The sequence below is a fragment of the Homarus americanus genome, unplaced genomic scaffold (assembly GCF_018991925.1).
Source record: "Homarus americanus isolate GMGI-L3 unplaced genomic scaffold, GMGI_Hamer_2.0 scaffold30535, whole genome shotgun sequence".
Classification (NCBI taxonomy): Eukaryota; Metazoa; Arthropoda; class Malacostraca; order Decapoda; family Nephropidae; genus Homarus; species Homarus americanus.
In genome coordinates, this window is record NW_024732440.1 from 132,614 (window position 1) to 145,264 (window position 12,651).

The window sequence follows — 12,651 nt, forward strand, 5'->3', positions numbered from 1 at the left end:
ATGAATAAGGAAAGTGTCAAAGCCAACGTTTCTCTGTCTACTGCCACGTATCCCTGCTGTTTCTCTGGGTCTCTCTGGTAGCGTATCTTCGTCTCCTCGTCCAGGTTGAAAAAGGTGGCACTTGACTTGAAGAGGTGGTCCATCTGCTCAACAAATAACATGATATAGATAGCATGTCATGTACAGTTAATGTTAAGCAGGGGTTCTCTGTTACATTATTCCTTAAAATAAAACATTTGATACAATTTTTATATAAATCTTGGCAGTAAAATAAGAACGAATTTGTGTGTGATAATTGATATACAGTACTGTACCCACCTCTGAAGTTGTGAATTACGCGAAAGCGCTTGGGAATTTCGTGTTTTCTTGTTAACTATGTGGTTATGAGCATATGTACTGTATAAGATTTCAAAGAAATTATCATACGTGTGTGTGTGTGTGTGTGTGTATTCTTTGATCTACAGATACATTATGGAGCACTCTTTATTTTCTTACTGTTAATAAAATTATCTGAATAACAATAAAATAAAAATAAAAATTAGGGAATATTTTTCTCTATGATCTACCATAATGCAAATAAGTTAAAGAAAATATAAAAAGGAAGCTTCCTGACAGACCAATGTTGTTACCGGGGGCCAGATATCACTGGAGCTGTAACTAGAGTGACAAAATACACTCTGGTAACACTCGAGTGACTGAAGCTTGCAAACAATATGGTTTCTTCCTTTTGGTCAACCAAATACTGCCTCTTACTGTAGGCACACAGTGGTTACCTGGTCATCAGACACGCCGTGGTTGGTGAGGTACACGAAGCCAATGTCAGTGAAGGCGTCGTGCAGCTGTCGTGCCACCCGCTGCCACTCCTCCTGACTGGGCTCCTCGTCATGCATCAGACCTGTTGGTGTGGGGCGCTCTTATAGGGCTCAGGCCTAGCTGCCTTGACGAGAGAATGTTACCCTTAACGGATTCTCGTTTGCAAACAACAACAGCAGGTTAAAGTTTAATGGAGGTTCACTCGACATGGTTTAAGAAAAAGGTTTTATCTTGTAGTGATTTTATGAAGAGATGGAGGTGACTCACCTAGTTGGCCCAGGTCCACCAGTGGGATCCTTCTGCCGGGTGTAATGCCCTCCATCTTCTGCAGTGTAAACAATGTACACTATAGTGATACATATTATGGCTTCTCTAAGTTCTCTTTCTCCTTATCCTCAGTAAATATTAACAATCAAGAACTTCTACAAATTTATCCCAATTCTCACAACTCAATATGGAGGAGGCAGGTGTCACATTACTGTCTTTCCCTTTTCATTAATTTAAGTTGAAACTGGTTACTTTTTCTAACCCAGAAACCAGCGCAAAATAATATTCCCTGCTAGGATCTGACCGCCGGTACAAGTGGCTTTGCTTCACGAGCAGGTGTAGACGGGTGGGACCTGGGACGGTACCCTGCAATTTCCGGATTATCACTGAAGGTGAAAGGTGATACTGGTGTTCCCAGGTCAATGCACCTTTTCGTGAAAAATGATGAAGATATAATGGGAAGATTTGAGAATATGGAGAAGAGAATTATTTGGAGGGATTACAAAGCTCTAAAGTTGGAAGTGTGGGTGAGCTGGGGGTCACTTAATACCACAAAAGTTGTAAGCAGAAAAATGGAATTATAAAATATTAATACTTATAGTATAAAAACATATCTAGAGAGTTAAAGTAAATTTATTATAAAGTGGTTGGAAGTGTGGTTTATAAGCATTAACTTATCAAAACACAATGACCATATGTAAAGTTGGCACAAAAACATACACTTATTTAATCATTACCAAAGCACAATCAATAAGAGCATTAGGCACTACCTGGTGATGCGGGAGGTGGTTACCAGTGTCAGGGAGGGCAAACAGTGACAGTCAAGTTTTTACGGTATTCTTACCCCGTATGTCGTAGGATATTAATCTCGTGATATGTGTCAGATAATAAATGTATTATTATCGGATACAGCACATTTTACGTCGCTAATATGTAATAAGCATTAAGGGTAAACATTCTACAATTATCTCGATATATTTGTAATGTTGTTATTACTCAGAAATATGTCTGCTTTAGCTTCAGGTAAAAGAAAATACAGTATAAGGAGCTTAAAATCCCCTTATCCCCTGTGTTATGTGGAGATGCTTCTTGAAGTGAAGTTTTATAATAAGACATGCGGGGAGAGACATCCTGACCACCTCTCCATTTTAATAGCTTATAATAAGAGTTTCGAATGTGTACGTGGTGGTTCGGTCTCACCTGGCCAGGTCTCGGTGAAGCACAACACCAAAGTAAAGAGCCGCTACGCCTGACTAACTACATACAATGGAAAACAATGTAAATCATTATGGCGATAGAGGGTGAATCCATACCTGTTGGTGTAACGGGCCGAGTTTTCTCTTTTCAATAATTTACCATCCAGCTATTCTTTTCAATGAGTATCCGGTTTTATATACTTATCCTTCTTCACTTCTTTACATACATACTTACTTTTATATATTCTTGCTTATATTCTTATATGTTCTTTATCTCTATATACCTTATATTCTTATATATGTAGCTTGTATGCTTCTCTGCTTATATTTTCCAAGTCAATGTTCTTTCTTTTCATTTCCTTTCATATATTATAATCTCTTCCATATATTTTGTTCTAGTTATATTCTAAACCATGGATTAACCTGGGAAACCATGTCTTTGTTATTACCACACTTATTATACTTACAACGGTAGCCTGCCACCACCCAGGATTTTCTAGAATATAACATCTCTTAGTTAACTGTTAGGTAGCGAGCTTCTAGGCACGTGAGTTAGTTATTTTCTGAGAACCAATGTGGGAAAGGATAGAGTGGTGATACTCGTAGACGTAGATTACTAATTCAATATTTATTAACACAGTGATTGGATAAGATGCATCTTAGATTCACTCAGACAAAGCAGAACTGCAATTTATTTCTTAAGTCATCAAACACTTCAAGAACTTATTACCTCATTAAATACCTCCAAATACTTATTACTTCAATCGACAATTGTGGTATTGTCACTCTGCCACATGATATTCAGTACTGGGTATACACCAGATATCACTGGACCCCCAGGTCTTACCTTACCAAGTAGCAAATTAACTCTTCACTTCTTGGTTATATCATTATACTCTCAGATTATCATTTCATGGTCACTACCAATGAATACATAGCACACTGGACAACTCCACAATTATCTCAACATACAATACCTCCTGTTAATTCACAAGGAACAACATGGCACTTTTAACTCTCATTCAGTGGTTCAATACTTAACCTGGGATTCTATATTTCTGCTAGTTATCCCCCAAACAAGGTACCATAATACTTAGGCCTGGAGCGGGTTCAGGTACATTCAGGAGCCGGTGCATGCCCAGTATTTGCCAACAGTGCGTGACAGAGACGTGACCGATCGCCCGGGCGGCTAGCGAGCCGACCTTTTGGTGAAGAATATAAAGGAAAAGAGTCGTGACCGATCGCCCAAGCGGCTAACAAGCCGATCAGTGGCGAAGAGGATAAAAGTAAAAAGTAAAAGTATGTGACTGTGAGGAGTGCCCCAGGGTAACGCTGGTCTCTACAACAAATGAAGATCGCTGTTAGGGGTCGGTTGTAGACCGACACACGCCCCGGGGAGCTGGTGCCTGATTTGCAGGAAACGGACTTCCCAGTTCAGTCCTGTCGAATCAACGGCATCGTCCAACCCGGTTACCGCCCCACGTTAGCCGATGAGTATTCAGCTCAACACACTGGAGAGACGTTGAGGAAGTCACGAATGCGTAAAGGTCTAACTTCAACTATACAAAACATACGCCTGGCAACGGTTCAGACAATATCTAAATCTCTACGTTACTCGACTTAATTGGCACAGAATTCACTATGTTAACACATGAGCACTGATATTCACCAAAATTGACTAAGTTAAACTGAATTAATAGGCGGCGGGAACACACGTTAACATACCTGGAGAGACGTTGAGGAAGTCAGGAATGCGTGATTCTCCCTCGTGTAGAGGTATATATGTGCACCCGCGGGGCAGCTTGGGCCTCCATATTCATACCAGAAGGGTCGATCTTACCAACAACATAACTTCTCTATCATTTTGGATCACTGTAGACTTAGTTATGAACTCCGGTGTTCTTGATCAGGGTAATTTCCTATGTCTATTCATATAATCTAATCAGAGGTTGAGCTTGCCAGGAAAAGGTGGAATATACACGTCGATAACATTAATTCTGCAAGTTTCAAAGGGAAGCTAGATAGATTCATGGATGATAGAGAGTGGTAGTAACTCTCGACAGGAGCTGCCATGCACAGGCCAACCGGCCTATTGCAGACTACTTATGTTCTTATGTTCTTATGTTCTTATAGCAGTTTGTTAAAAATATTCGCTTTCCATTTATGCTTTGGTTTTAGCTCTTGTCTACTAGATAACGCAACAATCGGGGAACTGAAGAAAAATAAGATCGTCATGCTTATTTCTTGGCCACAACCCACCTCGGTCTGCAGGCTCGGCTGTGTGGTTGCCTCACTCACACCCGAGCACCGGTACCAACAGGTATGGATTCACCCTCTATCGCCATAATGATTTACATTGTTTTCCACTGTATGTAGTTAGTCAGGCGTAGCGGCTCTTTACTTTGGTGTTGTGCTTCACCGAGACCTGGCCAGGTGAGACCGAACCACCACGTACACATTCGGAACTCTTATTATAAGCTATTAAAATGGAGAGGTGATCAGGATGTCTCTCCCCGCATGTCTTATTATAAAACTTCACTTCAAGAAGCATCTCCACATAACACAGGGGATAAGGGGATTTTAAGCTCATTATACTGTATTTTCTTTTACCTGAAGCTAAAGCAGACATATTTCTGAGTAATAACAACATTACAAATATATCGAGATAATTGTAGAATGTTTACCCTTAATGCTTATTACATATTAGCGACGTAAAATGTGCTGTATCCGATAATAATACATTTATTATCTGACACATATCACGAGATTAATATCCTACGACATACGGGGTAAGAATACCGTAAAAACTTGACTGTCACTGTTTGCCCTCCCTGACACTGATAACCACCTCCTGCATCACCAGGTAGTGCCTAATGCTCTTATTGATTGTGCTTTGGTAATGATTAAATAAGTGTATGTTTTTGTGCCAACTTTACATATGGTCATTGTGTTTTGATAAGTTAATGCTTATAAACCACACTTCCAACCACTTTATAATAAATTTACTTTAACTCTCTAGATATGTGTTTATACTATAAGTATTAATATTTTATAATTCCATTTTTCTGCTTACAACTTTTGTGGTGATTAAGTGACCCCCAGCTCACCCACACTTCCAACTTTAGAGCTTTGTAATCCGTCCAAATAATTCTCTTCTCCATATTCTCAAATCTTCCCATTATATCTTCATCATTTTTCACGAAAAGGTGCATTGACCTGGGAACACCAGTATCACCTTTCACCTTCAGTGATAATCCGGAAATTGCAGGGTACCGTCCCAGGTCCCACCCGTCTACACCTGCTCGTGAAGCAAAGCCACTTGTACCGGCGGTCAGATCCTAGCAGGGAATATTATTTTGCGCTGATTTCTGGGTTAGAAAAAGTAACCAGTTTCAACTTAAATTAATGAAAAGGGAAAGACAGTAATGTGACACCTGCCTCCTCCATATTGAGTTGTGAGAATTGGGATAAATTTGTAGAAGTTCTTGATTGTTAATATTTACTGAGGATAAGGAGAAAGAGAACTTAGAGAAGCCATAATATGTATCACTATAGTGTACATTGTTTACACTGCAGAAGATGGAGGGCATTACACCCGGCAGAAGGATCCCACTGGTGGACCTGGGCCAACTAGGTGAGTCACCTCCATCTCTTCATAAAATCACTACAAGATAAAACCTTTTTCTTAAACCATGTCGAGTGAACCTCCATTAAACTTTAACCTGCTGTTGTTGTTTGCAAACGAGAATCCGTCAAGGGTAACATTCTCTCGTCAAGGCAGCTAGGCCTGAGCCCTATAAGAGCCGCCCCACACCAACAGGTCTGATGCATGACGAGGAGCCCAGTCAGGAGGAGTGGCAGCGGGTGGCACGACAGCTGCACGACGCCTTCACTGACATTGGCTTCGTGTACCTCACCAACCACGGCGTGTCTGACGACCAGGTAACCACTGTGTGCCTACAGTAAGAGGCAGTATTTGGTTGACCAAAAGGAAGAAACCATATTGTTTGCAAGCTTCAGTCACTCGAGTGTTACCAGAGTGTATTTTGTCACTCTAGTTACAGCTCCAGTGATATCTGGCCCCCGGTAACAACATTGGTCTGTCAGGAAGCTTCCTTTTTATATTTTCTTTAACTTATTTGCATTATGGTAGATCATAGAGAAAAATATTCCCTAATTTTTATTTTTATTTTATTGTTATTCAGATAATTTTATTAACAGTAAGAAAATAAAGAGTGCTCCATAATGTATCTGTAGATCAAAGAATACACACACACACACACACACACACACACGTATGATAATTTCTTTGAAATCTTATACAGTACATATGCTCATAACCACATAGGAAACAAGAAAACACGAAATTCCCAAGCGCTTTCGCGTAATTCACAACTTCAGAGGTGGGTACAGTACTGTATATCAATTATCACACACAAATTCGTTCTTATTTTACTGCCAAGATTTATATAAAAATTGTATCAAATGTTTTATTTTAAGGAATAACGTAACAGAGAACCCCTGCTTAACATTAACCGTACATGACATGCTATCTATATCATGTTATTTGTTGAGCAGATGGACCACCTCTTCAAGTCAAGTGCCACCTTTTTCAACCTGGACGAGGAGACGAAGATACGCTACCAGAGAGACCCAGAGAAACAGCAGGGATACGTGGCAGTAGACAGAGAAACGTAGGCTTTGACACTTCTGATTCGTCATAATCTGATAAAAATTATATTTATGTATTTAAATAAAATCGATAGATAATTTTTTTTTTCAGATTGGATACAAAGGAAATGTCTCATGAGCTGCGCGAGGCCTACGATCTGAGTAGAGTTGATGGACTTTTCCCTGATGTGGAGGTTCCATCTCTCAGACCAGCCGCGGCATCCTTTTACAAGTCCTGCACAACCCTCACCAACAGGCTCCTTATTGCCCTGGCTCACAGCCTCGGTAAAGTCATATTGATAGTTGTTAATATTCGTGAAATCCATTCCTCCTTATTCCTGTTTTTTACGTCTCTGAATTTGAGAAGCACAGAGGGATCACTTATCTAGTACACAATTCAGTAAAAAGAATGGCACTGATGTATACAATCATTTTGCCTCGGTCTTATGACAGACATAACTAGAAATAGGAAAAGAATCTCGGATTCCTAACAATTTCACCTTCGCCTTCCTTAGGATTAGAACGGAACTTATTCACCTCGGCTCACAAAGGCTTATGCAAAGACAATAATTTGACTTGTCTGCGTCTGCTGCACTACCCGCCTGTCCCCGACACCATCCCGGAGAACACCATCCGCTGTGGAGCCCACACTGACTACGGCACCATTACGCTACTCTTCCAGGACAACATGGGTGGCCTCCAGGTCAGATTTTCTTATCCTATATTTTGTGTTAAAAAAAAGGTGTAAATTAGCTTTTAGAGTGAAGTGCTCTCTCTTTATCCATGCTATCCTTCTATGAATGTGTACACAATGGCATCCAAGTATAGTGGCGATTCCTCTGCCACCTCCACCATTGCTGCAAACTTGTGATAATTGAAACCAAGATTGAGATAATTAAGCATTAAGAACGGGGAAAGTCATTGTAAGATAATGTACTGTACTAAATCCATAGATGCATTTTATATAGTTTAAGATTTGTTTTAGGAGCAGTACCTTTAATAATGTTTCGGTAATTGTGAAAAGGAGAAGAATAAACCAGGACTAAATAATTTTTACCTCAAAGGATAATAAAATACTTGATTTTTGCTGCGTGGGGAGTAAATCTTTTTTCCGACATTTATTTGTTATCCGAATATTTGATAACGGAACTGCTTTCAACAACTCTAGCCCATTTGGATAAGGAGGGATGCCTATTTCATATTACTAATTGATCCACTTGTCTGCTTTTATTTCTCTTCCTTCATTCTGTTTCAATAAGATCACTTTTACACTTATATTCAGTCAGCTGCTGACATTACAATCAAAATGCATAACAAATTGTCACGTCTCAACATCTCATTTTAGTGGGAAAAACATTGCCTACTCACAGGCGCCAATCATCCAGGCGTCCTCCTCCCCACCTCTGTATTACCAGTTCTCGAGGCAGAAGGCTTCACCTATCAGTCAATCAACGTCACATATCCAAAATGTGATTTCACAAGGCCACGATTCCCCACGATCCAGGCCCATATAAGGCCCTGTCTACCTGCTTCTCGAGCACTCATTCCTTGGAATAGAATCGAGTTGAATCGATGGGTGAAGTGTAAAGAGATCTTGATCCGTTAGTGCATAGATTGGTAGTATAGGAACTGGACTTGAAGATTGATGGTGGACTTCAGAGAGACTGGGGTTGGTGGATAGTGCAAGAAGAAAAGTGAGGAAATTGGAAAATAGTAGTATAGGTTGATAGATCTTGGGGCTCAACCCAAGTGCTTCTGCTGTTACTCTCTGCTCTCCTCCTCCCTCCTTCAACAGCCTGAATGTGGCATACATTAGTGGCACCAGGTCTGAGACTATTACTTAAATACTTTTATGAGTACCATTATACGGGACCACAACAGTGCTCTTATCATTGTGTCTATTGTGACCATTATTACTTTATAGTTTTGTGCATTTTACTATACCTGCTGTAGGACTGGCGTTTTGTCATGACTTAGCCTACCCAGTTGATGTAATTATGAGCAGTGAAATGTTTATACATGTTTAACTAGCTTCCCCATATTTAATATCTGAGAATTACTGACTACTATTTTTCTGATAGATAAATTCACTGAGAACACAATACTAATTTGTTCATGAGAGGAATTTCTAGTTAACCTCTTAATTACATATTTCACTAAACATTCTCTGGAAGTTCTGAGTAAACCCTAAACTGTTGACTAGAAGTTTTAATACATGACAAAATAAATAAAGAAACTTCCCAATGAATTAGTCTTCGATCTTCCAATCGTTTTGTTTCATGTTCCTTTATATTTTGTTTTGTCTCTTCTTTGTTTTGTGTCCTTTTCCTTTGTGTCTCATCTCTTTCTATATTTTCTCCCTCTCCCTTACTCTCATAAAATCTTATCTCTCTCTCTCTCTCTCTCTCTCTCTTTCTCTCGCCTGGTAACCACTCTGGCATCAGTGTTGATGGGGGTGTTAAGCTGGCCTTGGTGACAGTTCCTCCTCCATCAGGTACGTGAACGCGGAGGGTCATGGGTGGAGGCAGTCCCTGTGCCCGGCACCATCCTGGTAAACGTGGGTGACCTCCTACAGTTCTGGACAGCCGACAAGTTCCTCGCCACGGTGAGTTTCTGGCTGTAGGTGCTGGCTCTTGGAACCTGGTGAGGCTGTTGCTGGCTGAAATGTTAAGTGTGGATACTTGAGAGTGTATATTGTATTCCTCGCTTTTCTCCTCGTCTCTATTTTGCTCTTTTTTTTCTCTTATACTTTTAATCTTCCTCTTTGTCATTTTTTGTGTGAATCTTATCTTCATCTTGTGTGTGCTGCTGTTTCATGTTGTCATTTGTGTAGGTTTGATTGCCATTAACAATATTACCCTTTTTAATATATGTGTGTGTCCAGGAGCACCGGGTGTTGATCCCCAAAGAGGAGCTGCAACGGAAGGCGTCTCGTCACTCTATCGCCTTCTTCATCAACCCTGACAACTCAGTTCTCATTAAGCCCCTCGATGGCTCCAGCAGCCACCAGCCCATCACGGTCAAGGACCACCTATTCTACAAGCTCAGGAAGTCCCACAACTACTAACAACTTCCTTAGGACTGCGATCTTCTCCACGGCTAACTGCCACTACTTGGAGAAGTTGGGTAACCGTTAATGACATTCAGTTTATGTTGAGGCCTGCACCCCAGGAAGGTTCAATACACCTACACCTACATGATACAGTGTTATCAACTCATTTTTTTAGAAATTTAATCAGGAAATAGTTAAACAAAAATTATTATTGACCTGTGCCCTGGTGGGCTAATCCTATTAAAAATCTGAAGGTGGCCTGGTGCTGATGTGCAATCTTATCTCATATGGGTTCGATATTGCTTCACTTTGGGAGGAAGCTAACTTTTGTTCGGGACTGCAAAGTATGTTTGTACTGTACATACATACATACTACTAAGAGTGACAAGTATATATTTCTTTGTGTTTCCTTAAATGTTACCTTATTGCTTATTATTCTAAAATATTCTGTAAAGTTGTTCCACTCATCACATGACGAGTATGAAACAAACCTCTTTCACATATCTGTTTGTGGTTTAGGTGGACTTAAATGACCTTCATATCTGGTATTTATATGGTGGACACTCACAGCACTAATAAAAGTGACAGTTGGACTTAAATAAAGTCGACTAAATACAAATTGTATAGATTTCAGCACATAAATATTATGGACCTTGAGCCTTTTACAGTGCATCAGTGTAACTGCCTCCTAACATTATTATTACAATTTTCTGTAGTATCTGTAGAAGGTATAGAGCCAATCCCCTGCATGTAACTCTACAATAATGAAGACATGGGTGAGACAAACTATATAAAAATATACAGTCAATCATAACTGGGAAGACAATCATTTTTTTATCCTATGAAGAGTTTCCGTTGAATTGAAAGTTTACCTTTGAATTTACTTTTTTTTCAATTACAATTGTTATCAGTAAACTCCCAATAGCCTTCTTTATGATATTTATATATTTTAATATACTACATCAATAGCAATACAATATACTGAAGTGAGTTTTGGGAGCATTAAGAGACAAGTTGTTTGCTAGTAACCAATTAAAAAAAACTCTGCTAAGATAATTAAAAAGTGATAAAAGATTTGGCCAAAACTTGATAGGAGGGACGATGACGTGACTCTTGTTCTTACATAACTTGAGAGACAACAATTAACACAAGCTGAACACAGTCGCCAGTTTACTCCACTATCGAGACGAACATCTCTGCCTGCCGGGATAACCTGCCACTACAAGAGAGTGAGGTTCTATGGTCCTATAATACTAAACCGACCTAAGACAAAAAGCTGGACTGAGCCAAGTGATGAAGTATTTCGTGGCTTACTAACTTTACTTAATTCTGATGCTGGGGATAAGGAACTCGTAATGCTTATCCAGTCTTCTTAGGTAAAAGGAACAATTTAACACTGCCGGGATTCAGTTCCAACTAATTGATTGTTTTGGTATAATAATGCAAGACCAGGTGGTGAAGGCTGTCGGTATGTAGCATCCACTCGAGATGGTCCAATCCACCACTTTAAAAGAACATAAGTGTTGTAGTGTGTTTGTTTGCGTCTTGGTGGAAAATTTTGGGGGTTTCTTTTAGGTTTTTTTTAGATTGCCCCGGAGGGGGCTAGTTTATTGGGCACCCCCTTACATCCTGTGCAAGGTGAAGCGCAGAAGCGTTTACCGTGCCCATCTGGGAGCATGCGGAGTTCATGCTTGCCTTTATGACTCACGGATTCAGGGCGTAGAACCCTGAAGGGTCATGGGTTTTGTCAGCAAGTTACATAAAGTGACAGAATGATGAGTGTGTGGGGGGAAATTTGATTTAATTAACCTGATCAAATACAGCAAAGGTCATTTTAGAAGAACCAGGACACACTGGTAATGGTTTCCACGAACGAAGGTGTGACGGTGACAGCAATATGTGTGGACGGCAAGTCATCCTCCGTCAGGAACAATTCTTACTGTGTTGTTCTCTCTCTGTGCTGGACACAAACAACTGTTAAGAATGTTGTGCTAGTTTTACGACAATAGTTATTTTCTTTATGGTGATAATGCGCAGCAGTTAACACAAGTCTAGAAAGTGACATCACGAGGCTGTTATCTCTTGTTTCAGCTTCTAACGTTATCATAGTTATACAGTGTTTAACTGACCTCTGAGAGGATTATGTAATATTTGTCATTGTTTATTTGACAATGAATGGTTGACCTGTAAGAGTCAATTTGTTTGAAAGGTTTATTTAGATTTTTTTCATGTACAAAAACTAGATTAAATAAATAAATGTACTATCGGGATATTTTATGAGACTTGTAGTGTCTGTAACATATTGCAGAGATAAATTAACATCAACAAGGATCTCTCTCTCTCTCTCTCTCTCGTGCCTCGCACCTCCCCTTAAGCCAGGTAAGGTGAGTGGGAGTTTGGAAGGGTAGAAGCAGGTATAATGGGGTGACAGGAGATGCATTGAGTGAAGACATGCTGTAAGGTAGAGTGAAGGCAGAGGTAAACACATATTCTTAGCGTGGAGACAAGTCTGGTTGTCTGAAGACGTGTACAGAATTAAGCTGAGTGCAGTTATATTAGTGCAGAAGCATGCGTTCTGATATTGTGTTGCTGCTTTTCTTACGCCACCCGCTGCACCTTTGTTCTTGTGGGGCCCACTTCGGCCGTGCGTGT

General features: G+C 40.0%; 2 protein-coding genes across 2 annotated transcripts in view; one reads left to right on the plus strand and one right to left on the minus strand.

Moving 5' to 3' along the window:
- LOC121868711 (2-oxoglutarate-Fe(II) type oxidoreductase ppzD-like) overlaps positions 1–4,027 on the minus strand; it is a 9,611-nt gene extending 5,584 nt beyond the window's left edge. Inside the window, exons 1-4 of the mRNA XM_042369554.1 lie at positions 4,002–4,027; positions 1,081–1,138; positions 774–895; positions 28–143 (exon numbers count right to left, since the gene is read on the minus strand). Coding sequence (XP_042225488.1) covers positions 28–143; positions 774–895; positions 1,081–1,135 — 293 coding nt within the window. The 5' untranslated portion in view covers positions 1,136–1,138; positions 4,002–4,027. The remainder of the gene's footprint in view (positions 1–27; positions 144–773; positions 896–1,080; positions 1,139–4,001) is intronic.
- Positions 4,028–4,341: 314 nt separating this feature from the next.
- LOC121868709 (2-oxoglutarate-dependent dioxygenase htyE-like) lies at positions 4,342–10,820 on the plus strand. Its single transcript, XM_042369551.1, has 8 exons — positions 4,342–4,596; positions 5,853–5,910; positions 6,097–6,218; positions 6,855–6,970; positions 7,060–7,232; positions 7,463–7,650; positions 9,442–9,552; positions 9,832–10,820. The coding sequence occupies exons 1-8, from the start codon at positions 4,348–4,350 to the stop codon at positions 10,012–10,014; spliced, it is 1,200 nt and encodes a 399-aa protein (XP_042225485.1). The 5' UTR covers positions 4,342–4,347; the 3' UTR covers positions 10,015–10,820.
- The last annotated feature ends 1,831 nt before the right edge of the window (positions 10,821–12,651 follow it).

What these genes read in the sequence shown, in the direction of transcription:
- LOC121868709 (XM_042369551.1), top strand. Translation starts at nt 4,348, where the DNA reads ATGCACAGGCCAACCGGCCTATTGCAGACTACTTATGTTCTTATGTTC. An exon ending in GGTGGACCTGGGCCAACTAG is followed by an intron (nt 5,911 to 6,096) that starts GTGAGTCACCTC and finishes CCACACCAACAG; the next exon opens with GTCTGATGCATGACGAGGAG. An exon ending in CCGACAAGTTCCTCGCCACG is followed by an intron (nt 9,553 to 9,831) that starts GTGAGTTTCTGG and finishes GTGTGTGTCCAG; the next exon opens with GAGCACCGGGTGTTGATCCC.